Here is a 21,000-nt window from a genome sequence, read left to right as displayed (position 1 = left end):
ACAGCTTGTTTTGGTCCTGTGTTTGGGATGACTTCAGATTCCGGGCATAGTGGCGGTTATGTGAGTCACATGAAAGGAAATCAAACACACAAGAAGAGAGTGCCAAGTGCTATTACACACACACACACACACACACGCACACACACACACACACGGAGAAGATATACGAAATATGGGCGTGCGTCTCAGTAGCTGGAAATAAAGCCAACAAATCTCCAATGAAAGACATTTTAAGCCTTTTGGATAAGATTTGTGAAAACAAGAATGGTTAAATACTTAATCCTCATATTTTTAAACTACCCACTAAATTCCCTTCCCACAACTGAGAGATATTTCATAACTAGTCATTCATTACAAATTGGACTAAAGATTTTTTTTTACTCCCTCACTTCATATTTACAATTCTAGGGTTACTCTCTGACTTTGAGGGGAAACACTCTTAAGGATTGTCTGGATTGTGAATCACTTCAATCTACCCGGATGATCCATATGCATGGATAAACAAATGAAAGATGTGGAGGCCCATTTGAATTTCTCATCTCGGCAACGAATCTTTCATCGTGCTCCTCATCTGAAAATAAACGGGATCACCGTAGCTATCGCATGACGCCGAAAACGAGCTCGCAAAAAAAGCCACCTGGCGGCCGACGGGGCATCATTTGGTGTTGATGAGCAAACTTATTGATCCACTTTAAGTGTTGGCAGTCTACATGCCGATCGATGTTGATACTTGTCTCAACTCTTATTTCTTAGGAATGGAAAGAACACCCAGGGGACCCTATTAGGACTTGTGAACCCCCCCGAAAGGTGACACTCCAGTAACCGTATCCAATGAGGCCCCGACTTTCTGGGAATGTGCGTGCCACGTCTTAATAATTACACTCAGGTTATTAAATCAAACACATTCGAAATAAAGTGGAGGATTATTGTTGTTTAGGGTCGGATCTGGGTGAAAAATCAAACCGTGCTGAAAGAGTGAAAACATAAACCTCCTCCCGTAAATCCATCTTCCTTTCTCCCCTCCCTCCCTCCCTCTCGCTCCCTCCTTCTCACCTCTTCCGCTCACCGTATAAATATCAGCGAGCGGCACCGGGAGAGATCAGTGCAAGCGACCTGCTCGCAAGAAAAGACAACCAAAAGAAGACTTACTCATCATTCCTCCATCATGTTCATCCTGGTCTCCATGTGCATCTTGGGGCTCCTGGCCTCACAGAGTGACGCCCAGGACCGAGCCGCCCTCTGGAGGGGCAACGACCGCAGCGGGCGATGCCAGTACACCTTCACCGTAGCCAGCCCCACCGAGACCAGCTGCCCCCAGGCTGGAGGTCCAGAGTTTGAAGGCATCAAGGCCAGGGTTTCGCTTCTGGAGGCGCTGGTGTCCAAGCTGACCGGAGGAGGCAACGCGCAGGACGCCCGACTCCAGGAGGCGCTGACCCGGGCGGTGAACGAGAGGAACCTCCTCCAGGGAGAGAAGGAGCGGCTGGAGAGGGAGCTGGGCTCGCTTCAGAGACGCTCGGAGGAGATGCTGAGGGAGACGGAGAGGCTGAGGAGCAGACCGTGTCCGCCGCAGACCCCCTCCGTGTCGGACGGTGCTCCGATGAGACCTGCTGGAGGTAAGAAGCACAACAGAGTTTGCACAAGATGTCACCCACTCCATACAGTCGGTCCGTGCCCTCGTTTACATAATTATCGCCAGCCCTGGTTAAGATGAGTCAAAAAGCCTTAAAATGAATTTAATCTTTATTGCAGCATACTGAAAATGGTAGAAATCAAGCTCCTCCCATGGCCAGCTCAGTCCCCAGACCTCAACCCCATTGAAAACCTGTGGAGTGAGCTAAAGAGGAGAGGACCCAGGTCGCTGGATGATTTAGAGAGATTGTGGAAAATGGAATAGTCCAAGATCTTTCTGTATTCCCACATTTTATGACCATTAGGTGCTATTTTGCTATATATTTGGGCTTGTGTGAAGTATTAACGTCACGGGTGCTGAAAATTGTGACAGACATGATTTGATGTAAAAAAATATATATATCCTAAATGTGTAATTTTTTTTTCTACAAAATAAATGCACTTGAATTAAAGGTTGGGTTTTAGTTTTTTTTTTTTCTTCTCGGTATTTGAAGCTATAGAACATCTTAACCAGGACTGGCAATAATTATAGAAGGCAGTTGTATGTATGTATGTGCACTATATATATATATATATATATGACAGAGTACAGACTAATATTTTAAATGAAATATGCATAAACAGACACACAGCTCAGCTTACTCCAGGTGGGTCAGCTCGCTAGCTGAGCCTTAACTAGGGGCACTTTCCTTGGCATGGCGGGCAAAGTACAAAGTAGGGGGGAGGGGTTGAAATTCAATGCTCACCCTGGAAACGGAGGTTACGCCCTCGAGGCTTTTAATGACGGCAGTGGGGGGGGGGGGGGGGGGGGGGGGGGTCAGCAGCTCCATACAAGGAACCAAGGAGCTTAAGCTGCACATTTGCAGAGGGTCAAACATCCATTTTATTACTCCCTCGTGCTAGTTTGTTGACCCCCCCAAACACACAGAAGACCCCCCATGTGTGAGGAATAAATCCATTCCCTGAGGTTGGCCTTTGTGTGCATCAGTCGTGCCTTGAGATGTAAGTTCAATTCATTCCATGAAATATTTTTTATTAAGACAAAAGCACGCAATAATATTATGTTTTAAAAAAATCCTTTGGGAGGAAATAAATACCCTAACCAGAGAAGGGGGGGTATGGAAACCCTCTGGATGATAAATAAAGATGGAGGCCCATCTGGACCACACACACAAACACACACACGGGATTAGAATGTGTTTACCTACCTGCAGTGCTGATGAATGACCTCTTGGTTTTTCTTTCCTGTTCAAAGTTTTTTTTTTTCCTATCCCATTTGACATTTCCCATGTCACATGCATTTCTTGCCAGCATGTCTCCATCATCATCAGCAGGCTCCACCTGAAAGCCATTAAAAAGGATTTCTGCATCATTAGCGCTTGTTGTTTGTGTGCCACTGCACGCAGCATGCCTTGAACGTTCTCTCAACTTGAAAAGCAATAACACAAGGATTTGATCAAATCTCAGTTATTTCTCCGGCTTTCAAAGCCCAGAAGTGCCTTCTGAATTTAACGGGGTCACCCAGCAGGAGTCCCCACAGCGTCTTCCGCCTGTCTGTCTCCACAGCAGCTGGGAATGCGGCGAGAGAGTGTCCACTTCCTGTCCGACCAATTTACAAATGGCCTGGATTTATCCGTGCCATGACATAAAAAAAGCCTGACTGACGTTTTGTGTGTTCAGGTTCGAGTTCTGTGTCCCACCTGATGGCCCGTCCCAACAGACCGGGGGACAGCATGAGTTTAAGAGGTCAGGTGGTCCTCTAATCCAGCACGGGATTCGTCACATTAACACCTCTGGCTCTGTGTTTATGTGACAGATTCGGTGTGGCAGCAAGGCTTCCAGGAGCTCAAGGCCGAGGTGACCGAAGTTCCGGCTCCTGAAGAATACACAGGTTGGAGACTATCAATGGACATAAAAATTTAATAGCCACTAAAAGACATGATTCTTACTATGAATATGAGAGATATTGGATTCAACTCCTTGACGAAAAAAAATGACAATTTGTTCAGTGTGCACCTTTCGAGTAAATACAATGACGTCGAGAGCCTCTAACATGACAACCCCAAAAAGTAGCTCCCATGGTGACACTGCTATTAATAAACGGTCACGTTGGAGTCCAGAATAGCAGCGTCACGACAGCATGGCTTACTCTGGACTTTTTCAGCAAGTGTTTTTTTTAGAGCTGTCCACCGTCTCTTTAAGGGGGGGATCATTGCATGTGCGCTCCACACAGGCAAGCTGTTGTGTTGCCAAATCCTGCACCTGGCGGGAAAGCACCACAGTTTCTCATAGGCTTAGGTCACCAAGCTGGTATACTGTGAAACTTTCTTACATGGTTCTTAAATATATTAAAACTGTTTTCACTTCAAATGTCTGCATTATATCTGAAAGATAAATAAAGTTAGTCTTGACTTACTGGACCTGTAATTTCCCTCGGTCCTGTGTGGTCCAGGTTGCGGCGTGCTGGTGTCCGTGTCGGAGCCAGTCACTCACAGGAAGGCTGACAGCATCGCGGGCAAATACGGCGTGTGGATGCAGGACCCTGAGGCGGTGGCACCGTACGGGCCGGCCATGGTGTGGCGCATCGATACGGTCGGCTCCGACGTCAGGCAGCTGTTTGGATACGAAGACATGGAGCAGCTCTCCAAGGGCTTTCCTACCAAGGTGGCTATTTGGAAATGTTTTTTTTTTTAAATCAAAAAAGTTGGCTAAAATTGGTGTTTTCTGACATATTTTTGGTGATTTTGGTTGTACAATTCAAATCAATTCAGTTTTGAGGCCTATTTAAAAGGTGTTAACCTTTTGTGACGTCACCCAGGTGGTGTTACTACCAGAGCCCCTGGAAGGTACGGGCGCCGTCCTGTACCGCGGCTCCCTGTACTACCAGCGTCGCCGCAGCCGAACCTTGATCCGTTTCGACCTGGCGTCGGAAAGCGTGGCGGCACGGCGCGACCTGCCGCACGCCGGTTTCCACGGTCAGTTCCCGTACTCTTGGGGCGGCTACACCGACATCGACTTGGCGGTGGACGAGCGCGGCTTGTGGGCGATCTACTCCACCAGCAAGGCTAAGGGCGCCGTGGTGCTATCCCGGCTTGACCCGCACGACCTGAGGGTGACCAAGAGCTGGGAGACCAACATCCGCAAGAACAGCGTGGCTAACGCCTTCCTCGTGTGCGGCCGCCTCTACACGGTGGCGAGCTACGGGGCAGCGAACACCACCGTCAATTATGTATTCGATACAGAGAGCAGCCGCGGACGCCCCCTGGCGGTCCCCTTCGCAAACAAGTACCGCTACAACAGCATGATCGACTACAACCCGGCGCAGAAGAAGCTCTTCGCCTGGGACAATTTCCACATGGTCTCCTATGACCTCCGACTGGGGAGACCCCCTGCTGAGGCCTAAGGGTCCCGAGCCACAACATGAAAAGACTCAGAGTTTTGTTAAGGCTGCCTCAAAGTCTACAGAAGCCCATCACAACTTTATTTTTCATACACATTATAACTTAACAGGTTTTACCTTTTAACTTTTTTTTTGTGTGTGTAATTATTATATTTCTTTGAAATTAAATGACTTAAAACTGCAAAAGTGTATAGTTAAATTCTTAAACGACATATTTTGTGTGTAATTTCACTAAACATGTTTTTCATTTTTTACATTTAAAAATATGGGGGGAAAAATTAGCACCCCAAAAAATATAAAAACAGTTAAAAGGTAAAAACCTTACATTGTGATCTAATAAAAAGTAATTGTGGAATAGCAGGCAGGCCCAGCGCACCAGTATCCAGGACGGATAGAATTATTTTTGTACCCGATTGTGTTTGTGTCTATACACCACAGGAACGTTAAACTAATATTGTGCCCAAGTTTGATGTTTTACCACCTGCTGCTTTGGCGTGCACTTGCCGCACAAAATGATTGATTCATTGTGTGTACAAATAATTAAATGTGTGACTAGTTGACATGATATTGCATGGACACTGTAGTCAACTAATGTACATTGTTGTTTTTGAAATAAAAGGTTTAAAATGGTCAACTCACCCAAAAGAAGTTTCAAATGACTTGTGTTCTTCCACGATACCAACTTAACCAGTGAGCGCACACTGGACTCCTCTTTTAACAGTATTTTATTTTATTAGTTTCTGTAACCAAACCAAGAGAATGTAAATAAGACCGTACATATTTTAATACAGCGATGTAACCCCTGTACAAGTACAACAAAACAAATGAAAAGAGAAACAAAAACATGAAACTCCCTCCCTCTCTTATTCATTCATTCATCCATCCATCATCCACTCACCCATCTTCCAAAGCTCTTCCTTTTCCTGCTTAGAAAACAGGGTGGGGGGGGTCAGCCATTTTGTGTGAGGGAGCCTCCGAAGAAGAGACGAGAGAGCGGAGCGTGCTCGGCTTCTTTGCTTGTTTGTTTGCTTGTTTGGGACAGAAGGCAGACATGGAGAAAACAAGACTGATGCTTCTCATCAGCATATATAGATATATATTTATAATATAAAAAAAAAGAAAGAAAAATCTGCCAACATAGTTCACATTGCAGCTCCTTCTGTGTTCTCGTAAAGAATGTGTGTGTGAGTGTGTGTGTGAGAGCACTACAACATTCTCCCTGTGCTGTTTTAACCTTTGGTTAAATATACAGGAGCATCCTATCACACACGCACACACAACACACACGTGCATGGTGAGATCAGCTTTCACATGGTAGTGGGGGGGCTGTGGAGACAATTTGGGATGTTTCGTGGTGTGAAATGATGCTCGAATGTCACGATTAGTTCGACCGTGTCTCCCTCGACAAGATTGTTTCCACTACCCAAAAAAAAATAAAGATTCTGTCATTAGCTAAACAGGTCAGAGTGATCCTCTCTCTTAAAAAAAGGAGCTGAAGTCAAAAGAAAAAGAGCAATAAAAAAAAAACAAGTGAGCAGCACACATCTGTGTCAACTCCTCTACGATTTCCCAAACATGCGTGTGCACACGCAGCTGATAAAAGGCGGCCGGCCGGCTGGCTGTTTGGATTCTCCCGTTTTTACTTGCCCTCCTCCGGCTTGATGGCCTGCGGCTTGATGGGTCCGGTGCGGACGGGCTTGGACGACGCCAACGACGCAGAGGAGACTTGAGGAGGCTTCTCGGCATCGAGGTTGGGGTTAGAGTTGGGGGGCGGCAGCTGTGCCATCTGGGGCGGGGCGGCGTCCAGCAGCTGGGCCGGCGGCTTGAGCGCCTTGCTGAGCTGCTGCTGCTCCGAGAAGAACTTGTGGGTGGACTGCAGGACCTCGGCGCGCTGCTTGGCCTGAGGGCGGACCAAAGTATCTCATCAGTCCCAATACATGCCACTCACAAAAAGTGAAAAGTATAGATATATGGATAATATTTAAAAGAAAAGAACCTAAAATGCTGACCTTGAGGTCCTGTTCAGCCTTCAGGGCAGCATGTGTGCCCCTGGGTGGCATGGGGGGTCCGCCGGGCCCTCGGGGGGGAGGGTGCTGGCTGTGCTGTTGTGGGTGCTGAGGCCTGGGGTGGGGCATCAGGCCACCACCGCTACCACCCATGCCCATGCCCATACCTATGTTGGGGGTCATGGGCGGGCCCATGGCCGAGCGCTGCATGCCACCGCCTCCAAACGAGTTGTTGTGAGGCGCCCGCACAAGGGGGGACACCATGTTGGCTTGAGACAGAAGCTGTGAGTTCACAAGTAAAAAGTCCATTTTAGAAACTAATGGAGATAATTTGAATAATTGTAGCACAAGAAGCTATTTTGGTGGTCCACATTTATCAATTGAACTTTTTGTCAATGTTCACCAAACATGCTCAGAGCTGTACCAAATGTCTTGATACACACCGCCCTCTACTGGCCTAAATGTGCATCAGCATTTTGAAAGCTGCTCAAGTCTAGCGGAGAGTCCCACCTGAGGGTTGAACTGGCCGGGGAAGTGCTGAGTCATTCTCATGCTGGCAGAGTTGGGCTGAAACTGCTTCTGGTACAACATGCTGTTCAACTTGGCCGACTGGCTGCTGGGGGAGGTGGAGCTTGTCCTGGATGGAGACGGAGATGTCTTACAACACCAATTCCAAGGTCGCCGTTCATTTTGGGCCATACGGGCAAAACGTTTCCTCCAAAATAGGGACTGAGGGATGCTTTACCTGTAAGGGCTGGATGTTGGCGTGGTGCTCCGGGCGCTGACTGGAGGTGTTACGGGCTTCACATCCATCCCAGCACCAAACAGCTTGAGGTCTATGTCCATCTACAACACGTTAAGGTTTAAATCAAAGCTGCATACACACTACAAAAAATAATAACACCACAAAATGGTACCTTGCTGGTAGGAGCCTGCATCATGCTGTGGCTATGACTGTGGCTGTGGCTGTGACTGTGGCCGTGGCCAGGCCCCATGAGTCCTCGGTACGGCTGGGAGATAGGCGGCTGCCTGCCGATGTTGGGGGGCTGCGCCTGCGGAGGGGTGGGCGGCATGGCCAAGAGGGGCTGACCGCCGCCCGAGCCGAAATTGGCCAGGGAAAGCTGGGAACCTGGCAGGGGAACTGTCACCTGGAAGGAGAAGGTGCTTTATTTGGATCACTTACAATTTTTGTATATGAAACGAGAAGGGGGGGGGCCAAGTCCTAAAACTGCTAATGAGAGTGTGACTTGAGGCAATACTTTACCTGCTGCATGGCAGAACTGGGAGACTGGGTGTTGCTGTAGTAACTACTCTGTCCATGTTGCTGCACCTGCCCCGAGTACATGTTGGAATGCTGACTCATCCCCTGACGAGCCTAAACCCACAAAAAACACCACGGTTACATGTTTGCCATTTTTTTTTTTTTTTTAAATCTAGTCGCCATGTGAATACCTGCAGCATGTGGGTGTCAATGAGCTGGGACCCCCCCATGCCAGACGGCTGGTTGAGCTGCGGCTCAAAGAGGATGGGGATGTGCTGGGTGGAGGAGGGCTGCTGGTAGGCCAGGCTGGACTGCGGCTTGCCCAGCTCGGACGCCTGCACGCCCGGGTAGCTATGCAGCGAGGGCCCCGACAGCATCATGGAGGGCTGCGACAGGCCGCTCTGCATGAACGCCTGCTGAGACCTGAAGCGACAACGTGGAGTGAGTTCACACCTCCTGCTCGAGGTGGCTCACTAAGTCACATGAGCAGAAGAACCTGTACGGCTGCAGCGAGGAGCTGAACAGGTCCTGGGGCTGCGAGACCGAAGGACCGGCGCCGAGTCCCAGTTGGGCCTGGTGCGTGTGTTGGTGCTGGGGTTGCCCTTGTAGCGGAGCGTAGATGGGGATTGGTATCTGCTGCACGGCTGTTGGCTGAACAGAAAGCACGCTCGGTGACTCAAGGTTACGATTGCAAAGACGATATCATCTGAATTCTTATCGAATCCCCCTTGCTTACTGACAAAGAACGCCCATTAAAATGTAGCCACCATGTTGTTACTGTACTTAATGTGGACTACGATCGAGAACTTGGCCTACCTGAGAGAGACCGGGCTGAAAGCCTTGCTGCTGCGCCAAAGAGGGAGGAGCCAAGCGAGGGTGTGGGGTGCTGAAAAGATGGCTAGTGTCCATGTAGAAGGCTGGAATCTGAGCTGCAGAACCTACATTCATCAGTACTGGGTTTAAAAAAGAAAAAAAAAAGGAGGAGGGGGGTCTCTCCCAAAGCGAGTCGGTCTCACCTGCTGCAGACTGAGACACGTACACCTGCGGGGTCTGTTGCTGCTGCTGGGGCAGCAGTGGTGGCACGCAGCTCAGTTGGGAAAAGCTACTGCCGCCGCTGTTGCCGCTGGAGGTCAGGCTGCCGCCCTGCAGTTGCTGAGGCTTCACCTTGCAGATGTTCGGGGGGTCCGAGGCCGTGGTGGTCTTGGTGCCTAGGGACGACGTCGTGTAGGTGCCTGAACCTGGATGGCGGGGGGTTGGAACGTTTCATCGTTAACATACTGCCCACCTTGACACCGATCAAGTCGCATGTCGGTTACCGGAAAGTGACGTGCTGGGGGTGACGGACGCCACGGGGATCTGCTGCATGGACGCCGAGGAGAACGAATACGAGGAGGCGCAGGAGGTGATGGGTGAGGAAGACGAGGTGACTGGGGAGTTCTTCTCCAGACTGGGCGAGTTCTCCCAGGCTTTGCGAGCGGACTCCATCTGAGACATTAATCAAATGGGTAAAGATACAAATCCTTTCTGATTAATTTGACAATCAAATGATGTCTGCCATCAAACCTGTGCTTAGGACTTATGCATTGTATACCTTTAGTGTTAGGTCAACGGTAGCTGGGGAGACTGTGCTGAGAGGGGAGCTCTGCTGCAAGGTCTCTCGTCGAGGAAGAGGCAACGAGTGTGGAAGAGCCACCTGAGAAGAAGCCGGAAAACATTGTACGTTTGGTCGTCCTGGCTTAAATGTTTACTTGGGCACTCACGTTGGCCACCAGACTCTCTTCCATTTTGTTGTTTCCGGATGAAACGCTGTCAGCGAGCGAGGATGAAGGGGTGGTGTAGTCCGTGACCGACTCCTGAAAAAGTTTTTTTTGTTTTGTTAAATCTCAGCAACTCACAAGGGAAAAAGATTGTTTTACCTTTGAGTTGCTGGTGTACTCGGCCGACGGCACCGTGATCATGCCCTCGATGTCCCCGCCCAGCTCGCCGACAGCGGCGTCGCTGGTGGGGGGGCTGGACGCGGCGGCTCTGCTGACGACGATGCCCGCCGGCACGCCCGCCTCCATCCCCTCGCCCTCACCTCCACGGGCGTCTTTTGCCTTGCGGTTTTTCAGGGAGCGCTCTTTGCCAATCGGACCCGGCTTGTATTCCTTGGGTTCTACGGGCTCCATGTCGGGCAGCTGAGAGAAAAGATCAATGACAGCAGTTAAGATTTTTTATTTGCGAGAATATTAGACTATCAAAACACAGAAGGTGTGTTTTGATAGTCTAATATTTAGATATAAAACACACCTTCTGTGTTTTGATGGGCCCAGCGCGAGGTTGTTTTTGTCTCTGTTCTTTCGGAGCGGGAAGCTTGTTGTCCGTGGCGGTCTCGAGCAGAGCGGGAACGCCGTCGCTGTCCGTGCTGCCTGCCGACGACGGCGCCCCGAACTGAATAGTGTCGATGGGCAACTCTACGCCACCCTCGGTGCTGGATTTTCCACCCTGACAGAAAATAATAGGTTTGTCATTTTCAGTATTTTAGGGGGATGGAAAAAAAAGAAATAAATGAATGAACAAACCTCGGTGGAAACCGTGCCGGTAAAGGAGGTGAGAGGTTTGTTCCAGGCACTCACGGAAGGAGGCTGAGGAGGACTGATGGGACCCACTGCCGACAAATCAAAAAGGGATTAATTTCACCAAACAGTCTAGATGTTTAAAAAAAAAAAAAAAAAAGCAGCAGGCATCTCAAGAACGTACGCTTCTTAACATCAGGGAGGACAGGCTGGCCAGTCACTTTCTTCTCCCACAGTTCGGTTCCCAGATTGCCGTGCGTTTGTGCGGCGCTTGTGGTGGCGGGGAGGCTCTTTGAGGTGAATTCCACGGTGGCGGCCGGCACAGAGGGCACCGTCGCTTCCAGGGTCTGAGGGGGTGTGGCTGGCTGAGAGGGCGCCAGGTGAGGATGCTGAGGGGCAGCGATGGCGGGCTGTGGTTGGACTTGAGGGCTGGATGCTGGTGCTGCAGGTTGAGATGGTGTGGGAGGAGCCTGTTGTGGCTGCTGCTGTTGCTGCTGCGGTTGTTGTTGCTGCTGCGACGATTGTTTTTTAGCAAATCGTGGAGGTAACTTTCCTCCACCACCTCTGCTCTTTTCACCGGAGCCTTTTTTACCCCAATTCTGAAATCAGACATTGAAATTTATACCATGAAAAAAATTCCATACTGGCTAAATAGAAAAAAAAATATGGCCCACCAAAAGGCGCAACCTTATGATAATGTGTCAGGTTGTCATACCTGAGTAGTTTGCTCTTCCTTCTTCCGCTTCTCCTCATCTTGGAGACGTTTCTGTTGCTTGCGCGAGACCACCTCAGTAAAACCGTCGTCGTGGGTGCTGCACTGCGGGTCATCTGTGATGGTGACCTCAGGGTGGTCGTCGATGATAACCACGCCTAGAGCGACGGACATTTGTATTTGTTTTTTTAAGATGGGCAGAAAGAATTTGGTTAAAAAAAAAAAAAGTTAACTCACTGGCATAATTGTTAAGGTCAAACTGAGAAAGAGCATTTTCTTTGGGCTTCTTGACAGCCAGCTTGGCCTCATCTTTGCGTCGTGCAGCCTGATCTTTGGCGGACCTCGACGATCCGGAGGCTGTTGCCGTCCCGTCAGAGTTTGGCTGAAGGCCGGGGCTGAAGTGGAAAAAAAAAAATTCAGCTTGGCCACTGGAGATATGAGCTCCCAATTCTAAGTGTGTCGTAATCATAAATAAATGACTAAATCAATTGATGCCCGATCAGTATTGACTCACCCTTTGCGGCCTCCTTTGGCTCCTCCCCTTCGGTCCCCTTTGGGCCCACCGTAGCTGCGACCTGACTTGGCTCCACTGTTACCTCTTCGATTCTGTCTCTCAATAGGCCTCTGGCTGGAGAAGCTCCTCTTGCCAGCAGCGGCTCCATCTCGCTTGGGCGAGACCACTCCCTCAGGGGGGCTTTTACTGGGCGTCAGTGAGCGCTGAAGGGGCGCAGGCGCCGTGGCGGCGGCCGCGTTACCGGCGGCCTCCTGTGCTCCTCGCCTCTCCTCTCGCTCTCTCCTTTCATTGAAGTCGCTGCTCTCGGAGGCCGTCTCCCATTCCTCGTTGGCTTGATCGGAGGAGTTCTGATTGGACAAATCCGGGGACTTGGTTCCGACTGCGGCGACGGTGGCGCCGCTGGTCTCGGAAAAGGGACCGTCGTGGGGAGCGGGGACGTTGTGTGTGGGCGCAGCCACTTCTGTAGGTACGGTCAAGGGAGTCCCTGGTGCTCTTGATAAGGTGGGTGAGACAGATGCGGGTGCCGATATGGCAGCGCCAGCGAGAGCAGGAGCAGGCACAGGGGGGAGAGACACAGGTCGACCCGAACCTGGCTCTCCGCTCGCCAACACCGCAGCCTCTCGTTCCTTTAGTCGCCGGAAGCGGGGCGGCTTATCTTGCCTGGGAGGTCTTGCCGGTCTGGATCGGCGAGGTCTCTCTCTGCTACTCTGAGGGCCCGCGTCCATGAATTTTTTGCCGTCAGATCTCGGTGGCCGTCGATCCGACAGCGGATGATCGTATCTTGATGTGGACTCCATGTCCTCGGGTCTGAATGTCTCCATAGGCTTGGAAGGCCACTGAGATGAGGAGTCTCTGCCCATCGGTCTTCTCAGAGGGGCCGAGCGAGGGCCGCCACGTTCCCTGGCTACGCCACGGCGGCTGTACAAGCCACCTCTTCCTCGCCGAGAAGGCTCTCCTTTGGGAAGAAACCCTGGTTTGGGCCTGCCTTCGTCATCAAACCGAGATCCCGTTTTGTCCCCCACGTGAGGTGGTCCAAAGCCTGGCTTGTGGAGGCCAGAACGCACCTCGCCGGGGAAATCGCGTCGAAGCGGTCGGCTGGGCTTGGCGCTGGGCTCGCGATCGGATGGCCCGGTATCGCTAGCGGACTCCCTCCCGCCCTCACTTTCGGAATCCGTGTCCGAGCCGCGTCGCCGCCTGCGCTTCGGTATGACCTCAAAGTCGGAGCTCTCGCTACGCGTCTCGCTTTCCTCCCTGTTCCGGAAGGCCGCCGCTCCAGATGGTAAATCCGAGCGGGATCGAGGTTCTCTGTGAGGGTACTCTCGGCTCCGACCGCGACCGCCTCGCCCTCTGCCGCTGTACGTCCCGCGAAAGCTGCGGCCTCTGGAGTAATACTCCCCTCGACCCCGACCTTTGAAATTGGCATCGAGCGGCCACTCCCTGTCTCTGTCCTTGTCCATATCTTTGTCCCGCTCACGGTCTCGTTCCCTCTCTTCTCGCCGGTAGTTACGGAGAGCGATATTTGACTCCTTTCTGAAGGGCAATTTAGGTTCCGCGTGCTTTTCGTTGCTAAGCGGTTTGTCAACTTTATCCTCCTGGGAGGAAGACGTCGGGACCCCGGAAGATGTTAGGGACTCTCTGGCTTTGGGAAGACAAATTTGAGTTTCCTCAACCTCAGCAGCTTCTCTCTTGCCCTCGCCTTGCGCACTGGGTCCTTCAGTCGCTGGTGAAGCTGTAGCGGCTGCTGCCACCGTGGCGACAGAGACGGCAGCAGCCACAGAGGGAGCTTTGGAGGACAGGTCCTTCTTGGTCCTATCCCCCCTTTCTCCTCTCTCATGGCGTTTCTCTCTTTCTTCCCTTTGCTCTCGCTCTTCTTTCATATCTCTTAGAACAGGCTTCTTAATTGGCCCAGACCTGCGGAGAGGTCTCTCTCCCCCCGGTCCTTCTCTGCGGCCGGGCCTCCCGCCCCAGCGTAGCTCAACCTTCTGTTTGCTGGGAACAGGTAGAGGCAGCTTCTCGGGTTTGTGTAGTCCGTCGGACGGCGGCGTGGCTCTGTTGTTGGTCAACGCGGCCGGTGTGAAGAGTTCGTTCTGAGACTTATCGTCCGCCCGGTCAACGGTGTCCTGAAGCTCAAGTGCTTTGCTCCCCAGCGGGAGCCCATCAAACCTGGGCTCGTCCAGCTTCAGCGACTGCGAGGAGCCCTGGGAGACACTTCTCTGCAGCATAGCTTTCCCTAGCGCTTCGACTTCTTCCCCGCTGGGCAAACCAGACTCATCGGGGTCGAAGCTGGAGGCGACGGGAACCCGGTCTATAGGTCCAGGCACGTTATCTGGGCTCTGTGAAAAGGCTGGTATGGGTTCGGGCGAGTCCCGAAAGAAGTTACTCTTGCGCGAGTCCAAGCCACTGTGCTCCTTGGGATACATTGGCGGTAAACCCCTTTCCAGATCTAAACCGGAGTCAATCCTAAATCCGAGAAACACATTGTTAGACGTCGGACCCTAAAAATTCACTGATTCAGCCTTTTGTTTTGCTACCTTGGCTCCTTGCCGTCATCACGCCCTTTCGGAGGAGTTACAGACGACAGTGGTTCCGACGGTGGGTACGGGTCGGACCCCCACACCATCCTCGAGTCAGGTGGCATGCCGTGGTCACGGATGGGTCGGGTCAAATGGTCGAAGGAGTCTGAACTGGAGCTGGAGTTGTCCCCTGGCTCACGGCGTGCTATCTGCTTAGGGGGGATCCTCCCTGAGGATGGAGAGATTCATTTAGCAGTTTGCTTAACGGGGCACAGAAAAATAAAAAAACTCTGATCTGGTGTTTTTGCTGTCTTTTCTTTATTTACCTGTGTGAATGTTGGCGGGCATGTCCATGGGAGCGCGGCTGGACATCATGCGAGGGTCCATGTAGGACTGCATCATGATCCAGCGGGGGTCAAAGCCCATTGAGGCCAAGTGCTGGTGATGGGGCCCGATGGGTTGATACATTGAGCGGTGTTGCTGCGGCTGTTGGGCAGCTGGAACGCTGCCGCTACCCGACGGGGACACGGAGCCCCCACTATGCTGCTGCTGCCATTGCTGCTGCTTCATTTGCTCCTAGGAGACCAATAAAGTAGACAGTATTGAACGTGCGCTTCCATTAAGACATTTGAGCTGAAGAGGAAAAAGAGAAATATGGATTTGGTTTCACCTGCTGTCGGAGGAAACGAGGCGGCAGGGATTTTTGAAACTGTTTGGAGTAGCCGGAGGTGAGGGAAGGACGCATAGCAGCGGCCGCCTCTCCCTCCAGCAGCGGGGTGGCGATGGCCACGTCCTCACCGCTGGGGGGGTCCATATGAGGCAGGGACAGGTGCGCTTCATCCACTGTAAACAGAAGTAAAATAAAAAAATGAATAAAAAAAACTCCTGCATCTGAACTGGTGAAACGCTTTCACAGTCCGACATCTTCTCTCACCTCTGTTGTCCTCCATGTTGAAATAGTCTCGGATAGGCACTGTTGTCCGTTCGGCTTGGTTCTCGTCGCCGAGCGGCTCGACCTCTGCCGAGGTGCTCTCTGCTTCGGTCAGCTGCTCGGGGGCCGAGACCACAGGCACAGGGGAAGTGGGACGATGGGATAGAGGTGCCTCGTCTTTGTCCTCTTCCTCGGCGTTTGATTCGATTTGCTCTAGTTTGTTCCCCGCCCAATCTTGGTCCGCCCTCTCGGGTGGATGAGTTTGTACTCCGGAGGCCTGTGGCTGTAAAACTGCGACTGCGGGTGCGGGGCTCGATGCGAGCTCGGGAGTTGGCTGGGCTTCTTCTTGCGGCGCTGAACCCTCACCGCAAGCTGCCTGAGGCAGACTGGCTTGACCCTCGGTCGACTGGCGATGTTTCTCGTTGAGCCGTTTCAGTTTTTCGGCGCAGGCGGCGAGGCGCTGCTCTTCCATTCGCCGTTCCTCTTCCTCTCTCCGGCGCCTCGCCCGCTCGACGGCTTCGGAAACTTCCGATGACTTCTTGCGTTTCTGCCGCCAAGCCTCCGAGTCCTCGTCGGCGGCAACGACTCCGGCCGGCGGTTTGCTGCCGCGCTGGGCGTTGCTGCTAATTACGCGAGAGCCTCCCTAGGGAATAAATATAATAGCGGGGATTGATTATGTGGCTTATCCACCGTGTACAATGAGTGACTACCTGGTAGTCTTGCAGAGCAGGTGCTTTGTTGTAGTGGCCCGCGGTGCCGGGCGACGGCGCTCTGGGATCAACGCTGTCCGCCCATGATGTTTTACCGTCTCCGTGCTCATCTGAACCCTCCTGAACGTCAGGGGGACGCGATCTCATACGTTCCACTTTGCCCATCCACTCCCTGAAAAAAAAAAAAGATAAATGAAATAAAGGGTGGACATTCTTTACAGATTCAACAAATGTGATCAAAATCAAGGTCTTCAAATGACGTAGTCTTAAAGTAATAAAATAAGCACTGCCTTCTTTATATATATATATTTTTTTTAACTGTGAAGAAGAGATTTTGAACAACCAAGTAAAACACTTGCCAGTTTTCTCCTTTTTCTTTAGCAGCTTGGTTCTCCTCATCATCACTGAAGTTCAGCTTCTCCGTGTAGTCTACTTCCATCTGAGCTCCTGGAATTAGAAATATATAAATGTTAAAAAAAAAAGAAAAAGCGCAAGGACTTATTCAAACATTAGTTTCACTGACCTGCCCAGCCTTCATCAGTATCGGTGTCCAAGTTGTCCAGCTCTTTGAGCTCCGTTGCGCTTACGATCGAAGGTCGGTCCGGATCTTGGAGCCAAGCCTGAGGGGGAGGCTGTTGTGGTCGTGCCGAGCGAGGAGCCCTGAAGCAAAATTTGTCATCGAGTTACCACGTCGACATATACGAGCCCCCCCCACGCTTTCTTCAGTGATGAAAAGGACCCTCGAAATGATGATCGTACTTTGCGGCGCAGAGGGAAAAGCAACAAGGGACCCACCTGACGCCATCTTGTGGCATGGTGTATCGGAGAACATTGGCTTGCCTCGGGCCTTGGGTCACTTGAGGGTACGCGTGAAACATCTGAAACGGGAAAAATATGCCAAAGGTGAGACAGAACGAGCGCAAAGGTTTCACATTGCGGTAGCAGACTTACATAAGGTGGCATCATGCTCCTGAACGTGGGGTCAAAGTGGGGTGGCACCCCTGCAGGTGGCTGCTGGCCGCCGTTAAGTTTCGGCTGAGAGGCCTGCAGCTTGTCCCTGCCGTCCCGCTTCTCCTTCTGGCCGTCAGTGGTTACGTTTCGGCCGGCCTCGTCAGCGTCCTCGTTGGTCGGGGAGGTATCGGGATCGGCGCTTCCGTCCTCGGGGGGCCTGTTGTCCATCTCGGAGGGGCTGGACGCGGCGTTTAAATTCCTCCCCCCACCTTCACGCCAACTGCCGACATCTAACCAAGGAGATGGGTTTACTAAGCGGCCCGTGGCTCCAAACAAACAATGAACGACATCTAAATGTCAGCCATACTTTGAGGCCTGAGGCTGGGGCCCGGTCCGTACGGTTCCTCGTCCTCCTCCTGCTGGCCGTCTTTCTCGCCATCGCTGGCTGCTTGCAAGCTGGGGAACTCTTGGTGGAAGTGGCTGCTCACGCGTGGAGCTCCTGTCCCAAAACGAAGCATTAAAAAAATATTTACGTGGGAGATTCATAGAGGACAAAATTCACCGTTTAATATTTTGCTGGCTCTTTGTGCGAAATTAAATCCTACCCTGAGTTCTTACCGTCTAGTTGGGTCTGCTTGCTATTCGCCCAGGAGCGGCTTGCCCCTGTGGGAGGTTCTTGAGGCGGGACCACAACTGGCTTGGGTTGGGGTGGGGGTGTCTCTTGTTGCCTGGGGTGAACAAATTCAAGGGAGATGGTCCAAAGCCAAACTTTCACAGTAGCCTCTAAACACAAAACTGAAGACCGTACCTCTCTTCTCCCCCCTCGCTCCGCGATGCCCAGCCGCTGCCGTCTTTGGGGACGATGTTAACGTTTGGGTCGTTGCCCTTGTTCTCCGCTTTCAAACTGGGCAGGTTGGCCGGAGGGGGCATGCGCCTGCTGGCAGCAACTTTACCCAGACTTTGCAGCCCATGTCTAGCAGCAACTGAACCAAAACGAGGAGGCCGTTAGAGTACTCGACAGTCTCAATCTGAGAGCCTGGAAATGGCGAGGCGAGGTCTTACCTGCAGTCTTCTGGGTTTCCAAAGACTTGCCTTTGTAGGTGTTGAAGAGGCTAAGGGTCGCATACTTGGTTTTGCCGCCATCCTTTGCCTTGGTGCTCTGCCCTGACTTCTCGGACATTTCGCTTGAAACTCATTGAGTCTGGTCCTTTGGCCTAGCCACCGGAACCAGCTCCTAAGAAAAGGAGGCAAAGTGACTTTTTGTTACATTTAGGGCAATAAAGTGAGAAAATAGGCATAGTAAGAGAAGAAAGTCGATAATATATTCAAGTAAATTGTCAATTGATTAAAGTTGATCCTGATCAATTATCCTGAAGTCCTTTTTTTATTTTTTTTATTTATTTTCCCTCCTGAATCTGCTTGGAAGACAGTTGAGCTGACAACAGTAAATGTCAAACACATACAATTGGTAATTTATTATTAGTGGTCAGCTGAAGTGTGTGTCATTGGCATCTCTTACATCTCATAATTAATTAAGGCTTTTTCGATAATTAGACACTTAAGTGGGTCACGCCCTTGACAAGTTTTTAGTTTAACCGCTACCCAAAGGGGATCACAATGACTTGTGTGCAATCAACTCTGATGCATGGACATGTTTAATTTATTTTCCCCTGGTTGTCTTGATTGCTTCAGACTTTGATCTTAGTTTATTTTAATTATTAAATTGAGGCTCTATTTGGCGTGACCAATCAGCCAATATCCATTAAGAGTACTACGAAGCTTGATTGTCAAAGTGACATCGATTGGGACCCTCCCACGCGTTTTTTTTTTCTTTCTCTCCTTTAGAAGTCATCCGTCTGCTTGCCAGACGACTCGAACAGGCAACCCGTTACATTGGACTGACTCCATAAGATGGCGGCGACGATTAAATAAAAAAAAAAAGTGCATGATTTAAACTGTGTTTCGTTATGATCGCGAACAATCCAAGAGCTAGCCTAGCGGTCCCCACAGATTGCGGCTGGGTGCCTCATACCGGCGGCACGTCGGAGGCCCTCCCAGCTCAAATCACAACTGGGGTGGGCACAGTTGAAGCATGTAAAACTTACGATATGAAAGTTGATGCAAAAGTCATTTAATGGATAAGTATTATATGAGGGAAGGTGGACTGGTTTGGGATCAGGCCGCCAAAGGTTAGAAGGTTGCTTGAACGTGGTTTCGTTTCTGTCGCCATCACATCCTTTGAGCCCCTCACCAGTGGCCGAAAGCGTGCTAGCAACGAGCTAACATTTACGGGGAAAAATGGAATTTACCAAGAGTCAGCAGCGGTCTTACCTGCCAGTGCCGGTGCTTCCTTTGGTCTTTTTGACTTTTTTAAAAAATTGGAATCCTGGCTTGTAAGGCTCGCAGCGGCGGGGCGAGTTTAGGGTGTCTCGCCGGCGGATTACAAAAGCTGGCTAGCCCGGCTCCGGCAAGTTAGCTCGCTCGGTTCGTCGGTTGCGACGGCGTCCGAATCCACGTCCTCGGTTCGCGGGTCGAACTGTCTTCGTTGCGTCAGGTTTCGAGCGGGGGAGCTCGTACGGCGTCGTCCGGTTAGCTCTTCGGGTCCGTCCACGCCCGTTTCTCGGGGATCAGGAGCGTTGTGCTAAGGTGAGTGAGCAATGAGGCCCCGCTCTCGCCGCGGCCCGTCGCACAATCAAAGATGGATGCTGGAGGTTGCCAGATTTAACTCATCGCATCCCTCACCTGCTTCCTGTCTCTCTCTCCTCGGAACAGTTTACAAACTGTCCATTAATTATTAGTTTGCATTGTAAAATTCAACATGTTTAGAAAGCATATCTATCACTTTGTTATAATTTTTGTGATGCTTTCTTGAAAAACTATGAGCCGTCATATACTTTGAGTTCTCCAGCTCAACCAACATTTTTTATGGGATATATTATCACTTTTAAAGATGGATACAATGTGGTATTCTTTAGCTCATCAAGTGTTTTTTGATAGATCTTTGATCCATGATGCGGTGTGATTTGTTTGGATCATGAGCAGACAGAATGGCTGGATGGATACCCAACTTTATTTACACAAAAGGGAAACAAAGCAAAATTACTTTTCCATAGCCTCCACAATAAAAACAACACGATGCAAATAAGGCATGACAAATAAAAAATAAAAAAGATATTAAACGTATCTTAAATATTTAGATACGAAATCTGTTAAACATATATATACTGGATTTTTTTTCCTCTGCAGAAGTAAAATAAATCATAATTCCAAGATGTATGACAGATCAGTGTTGTCTCTCAAGGTAGAATCAAAAAGCTGCCAGGAGGAAGGACTTCCCCAGTCTGTCAGTGACAGGAGCCTGTCACTGAAGATGCTCCTCTGCGTGGAGGCGGTGCTTGTCAAGTGGATGTTGATAATCGGTCATTAAAACGAGAATGTGTCAAATTTCGGGACGCCTTCTTTCGCACATGCTAAAACCTGGCAACCTGAATGTGACCGAATCACGCGGCGCGGATCTTCTTCCGGGTACTACCGGCGTTCACAATCCACCCATCGTATAAAGTTCATTAAAATATTTTTTAATTAAATATAAATTCATGTGAATGTGTATAATTGATGTGTGTGACGAGTATACACGTTTTAAAATGCCTTTGTAAAATCTCTATACTTTGTCGTGTTGGATGGGTCACACAGCATCGTGGCGCTTTTTTTTTCTTTTTACTCAATCCCTGCGCCAGGCGTTGAGTTCTTGGGAGACTTTGTAGGTGGCGCTATTTCGCCACCTGCATTTTTAACATCAAACTCTGAAAAAGTGCAAA

At 50.6% G+C, this 21,000-nt stretch overlaps 2 protein-coding genes and 1 long non-coding RNA gene across 4 annotated transcripts; 1 reads left to right on the top strand and 2 right to left on the bottom strand.

The window, feature by feature from the left end:
• Window positions 1–1,089: 1,089 nt before the first annotated feature.
• myoc (myocilin) lies at window positions 1,090–5,677 on the top strand. The gene is made up of 5 exons (XM_088395023.1): window positions 1,090–1,613; window positions 3,310–3,375; window positions 3,446–3,520; window positions 4,082–4,293; window positions 4,448–5,677. The coding sequence occupies exons 1-5, from the start codon at window positions 1,166–1,168 to the stop codon at window positions 5,030–5,032; spliced, it is 1,386 nt and encodes a 461-aa protein (XP_088251149.1). The 5' UTR covers window positions 1,090–1,165; the 3' UTR covers window positions 5,033–5,677.
• Window positions 2,842–4,890, bottom strand: LOC148388718 (uncharacterized). The gene is made up of 4 exons (XR_015862299.1): window positions 4,429–4,890; window positions 4,046–4,242; window positions 3,779–3,891; window positions 2,842–3,505 (listed from the first exon to the last, which is right to left on the bottom strand). It is a non-coding gene; the product is annotated as an uncharacterized LOC148388718 (long non-coding RNA).
• Window positions 5,678–5,736: 59 nt separating the features above from the next.
• Window positions 5,737–19,891, bottom strand: prrc2c (proline-rich coiled-coil 2C). Of its 2 annotated transcripts, XM_088394998.1 has the most exons (34): window positions 19,514–19,891; window positions 18,245–18,416; window positions 17,991–18,165; window positions 17,801–17,910; window positions 17,550–17,681; window positions 17,183–17,472; window positions 17,027–17,109; window positions 16,755–16,891; window positions 16,587–16,678; window positions 16,232–16,399; window positions 15,525–16,164; window positions 15,261–15,433; window positions 14,917–15,166; window positions 14,609–14,819; window positions 12,078–14,537; window positions 11,801–11,958; window positions 11,567–11,721; window positions 11,036–11,450; window positions 10,858–10,943; window positions 10,586–10,780; window positions 10,213–10,473; window positions 10,057–10,149; window positions 9,888–9,989; window positions 9,613–9,781; window positions 9,313–9,534; window positions 9,113–9,234; window positions 8,793–8,947; window positions 8,488–8,719; window positions 8,300–8,410; window positions 7,953–8,183; window positions 7,781–7,881; window positions 7,546–7,672; window positions 7,039–7,317; window positions 5,737–6,929 (listed from the first exon to the last, which is right to left on the bottom strand). In XM_088394998.1, exons 2-34 carry the CDS (start codon window positions 18,360–18,362, stop codon window positions 6,669–6,671), a joined length of 8,514 nt encoding a protein of 2,837 aa, XP_088251124.1. In that variant the 5' UTR covers window positions 18,363–18,416; window positions 19,514–19,891; the 3' UTR covers window positions 5,737–6,668. The 2 variants fall into 2 exon arrangements, with proteins under 2 accessions (XP_088251124.1, XP_088251123.1); XM_088394997.1 differs by lacking the exons at window positions 16,587–16,678; window positions 16,755–16,891; window positions 17,027–17,109; ... (4 more) ...; window positions 18,245–18,416; window positions 19,514–19,891 and having other exon boundaries at window positions 9,113–9,225; window positions 16,232–16,419.
• Window positions 19,892–21,000: the final 1,109 nt, after the last annotated feature.

This window comes from Syngnathus floridae, chromosome 13 (genome assembly GCF_059516105.1).
Source record: "Syngnathus floridae isolate MCC-2025c chromosome 13, RoL_Sflo_1.0, whole genome shotgun sequence".
Classification (NCBI taxonomy): domain Eukaryota; kingdom Metazoa; phylum Chordata; class Actinopteri; order Syngnathiformes; family Syngnathidae; genus Syngnathus; species Syngnathus floridae.
The sequence above is the reverse complement of the archived record's forward strand: the minus strand, read 5'-3'. Positions and strand labels throughout refer to the sequence as shown.

Bases quoted from the DNA above. Each gene is read 5' to 3' on its own strand.
- myoc (XM_088395023.1), top strand. From the start codon at position 1,166: ATGTTCATCCTGGTCTCCATGTGCATCTTGGGGCTCCTGGCCTCACAG. The intron at 3,521-4,081 runs GTTGGAGACTAT...TGTGTGGTCCAG, and splicing joins GGCTCCTGAAGAATACACAG to GTTGCGGCGTGCTGGTGTCC. The intron at 4,294-4,447 runs GTGGCTATTTGG...GACGTCACCCAG, and splicing joins CCAAGGGCTTTCCTACCAAG to GTGGTGTTACTACCAGAGCC.
- prrc2c (XM_088394998.1), bottom strand. From the start codon at position 18,362: ATGTCCGAGAAGTCAGGGCAGAGCACCAAGGCAAAGGATGGCGGCAAA. The intron at 16,892-17,026 runs GTGGGTCCCTTG...ATTTTGCTTCAG, and splicing joins ATGCCACAAGATGGCGTCAG to GGCTCCTCGCTCGGCACGAC. The intron at 9,535-9,612 runs GTAACCGACATG...CCCGCCATCCAG, and splicing joins CCCCAGCACGTCACTTTCCG to GTTCAGGCACCTACACGACG.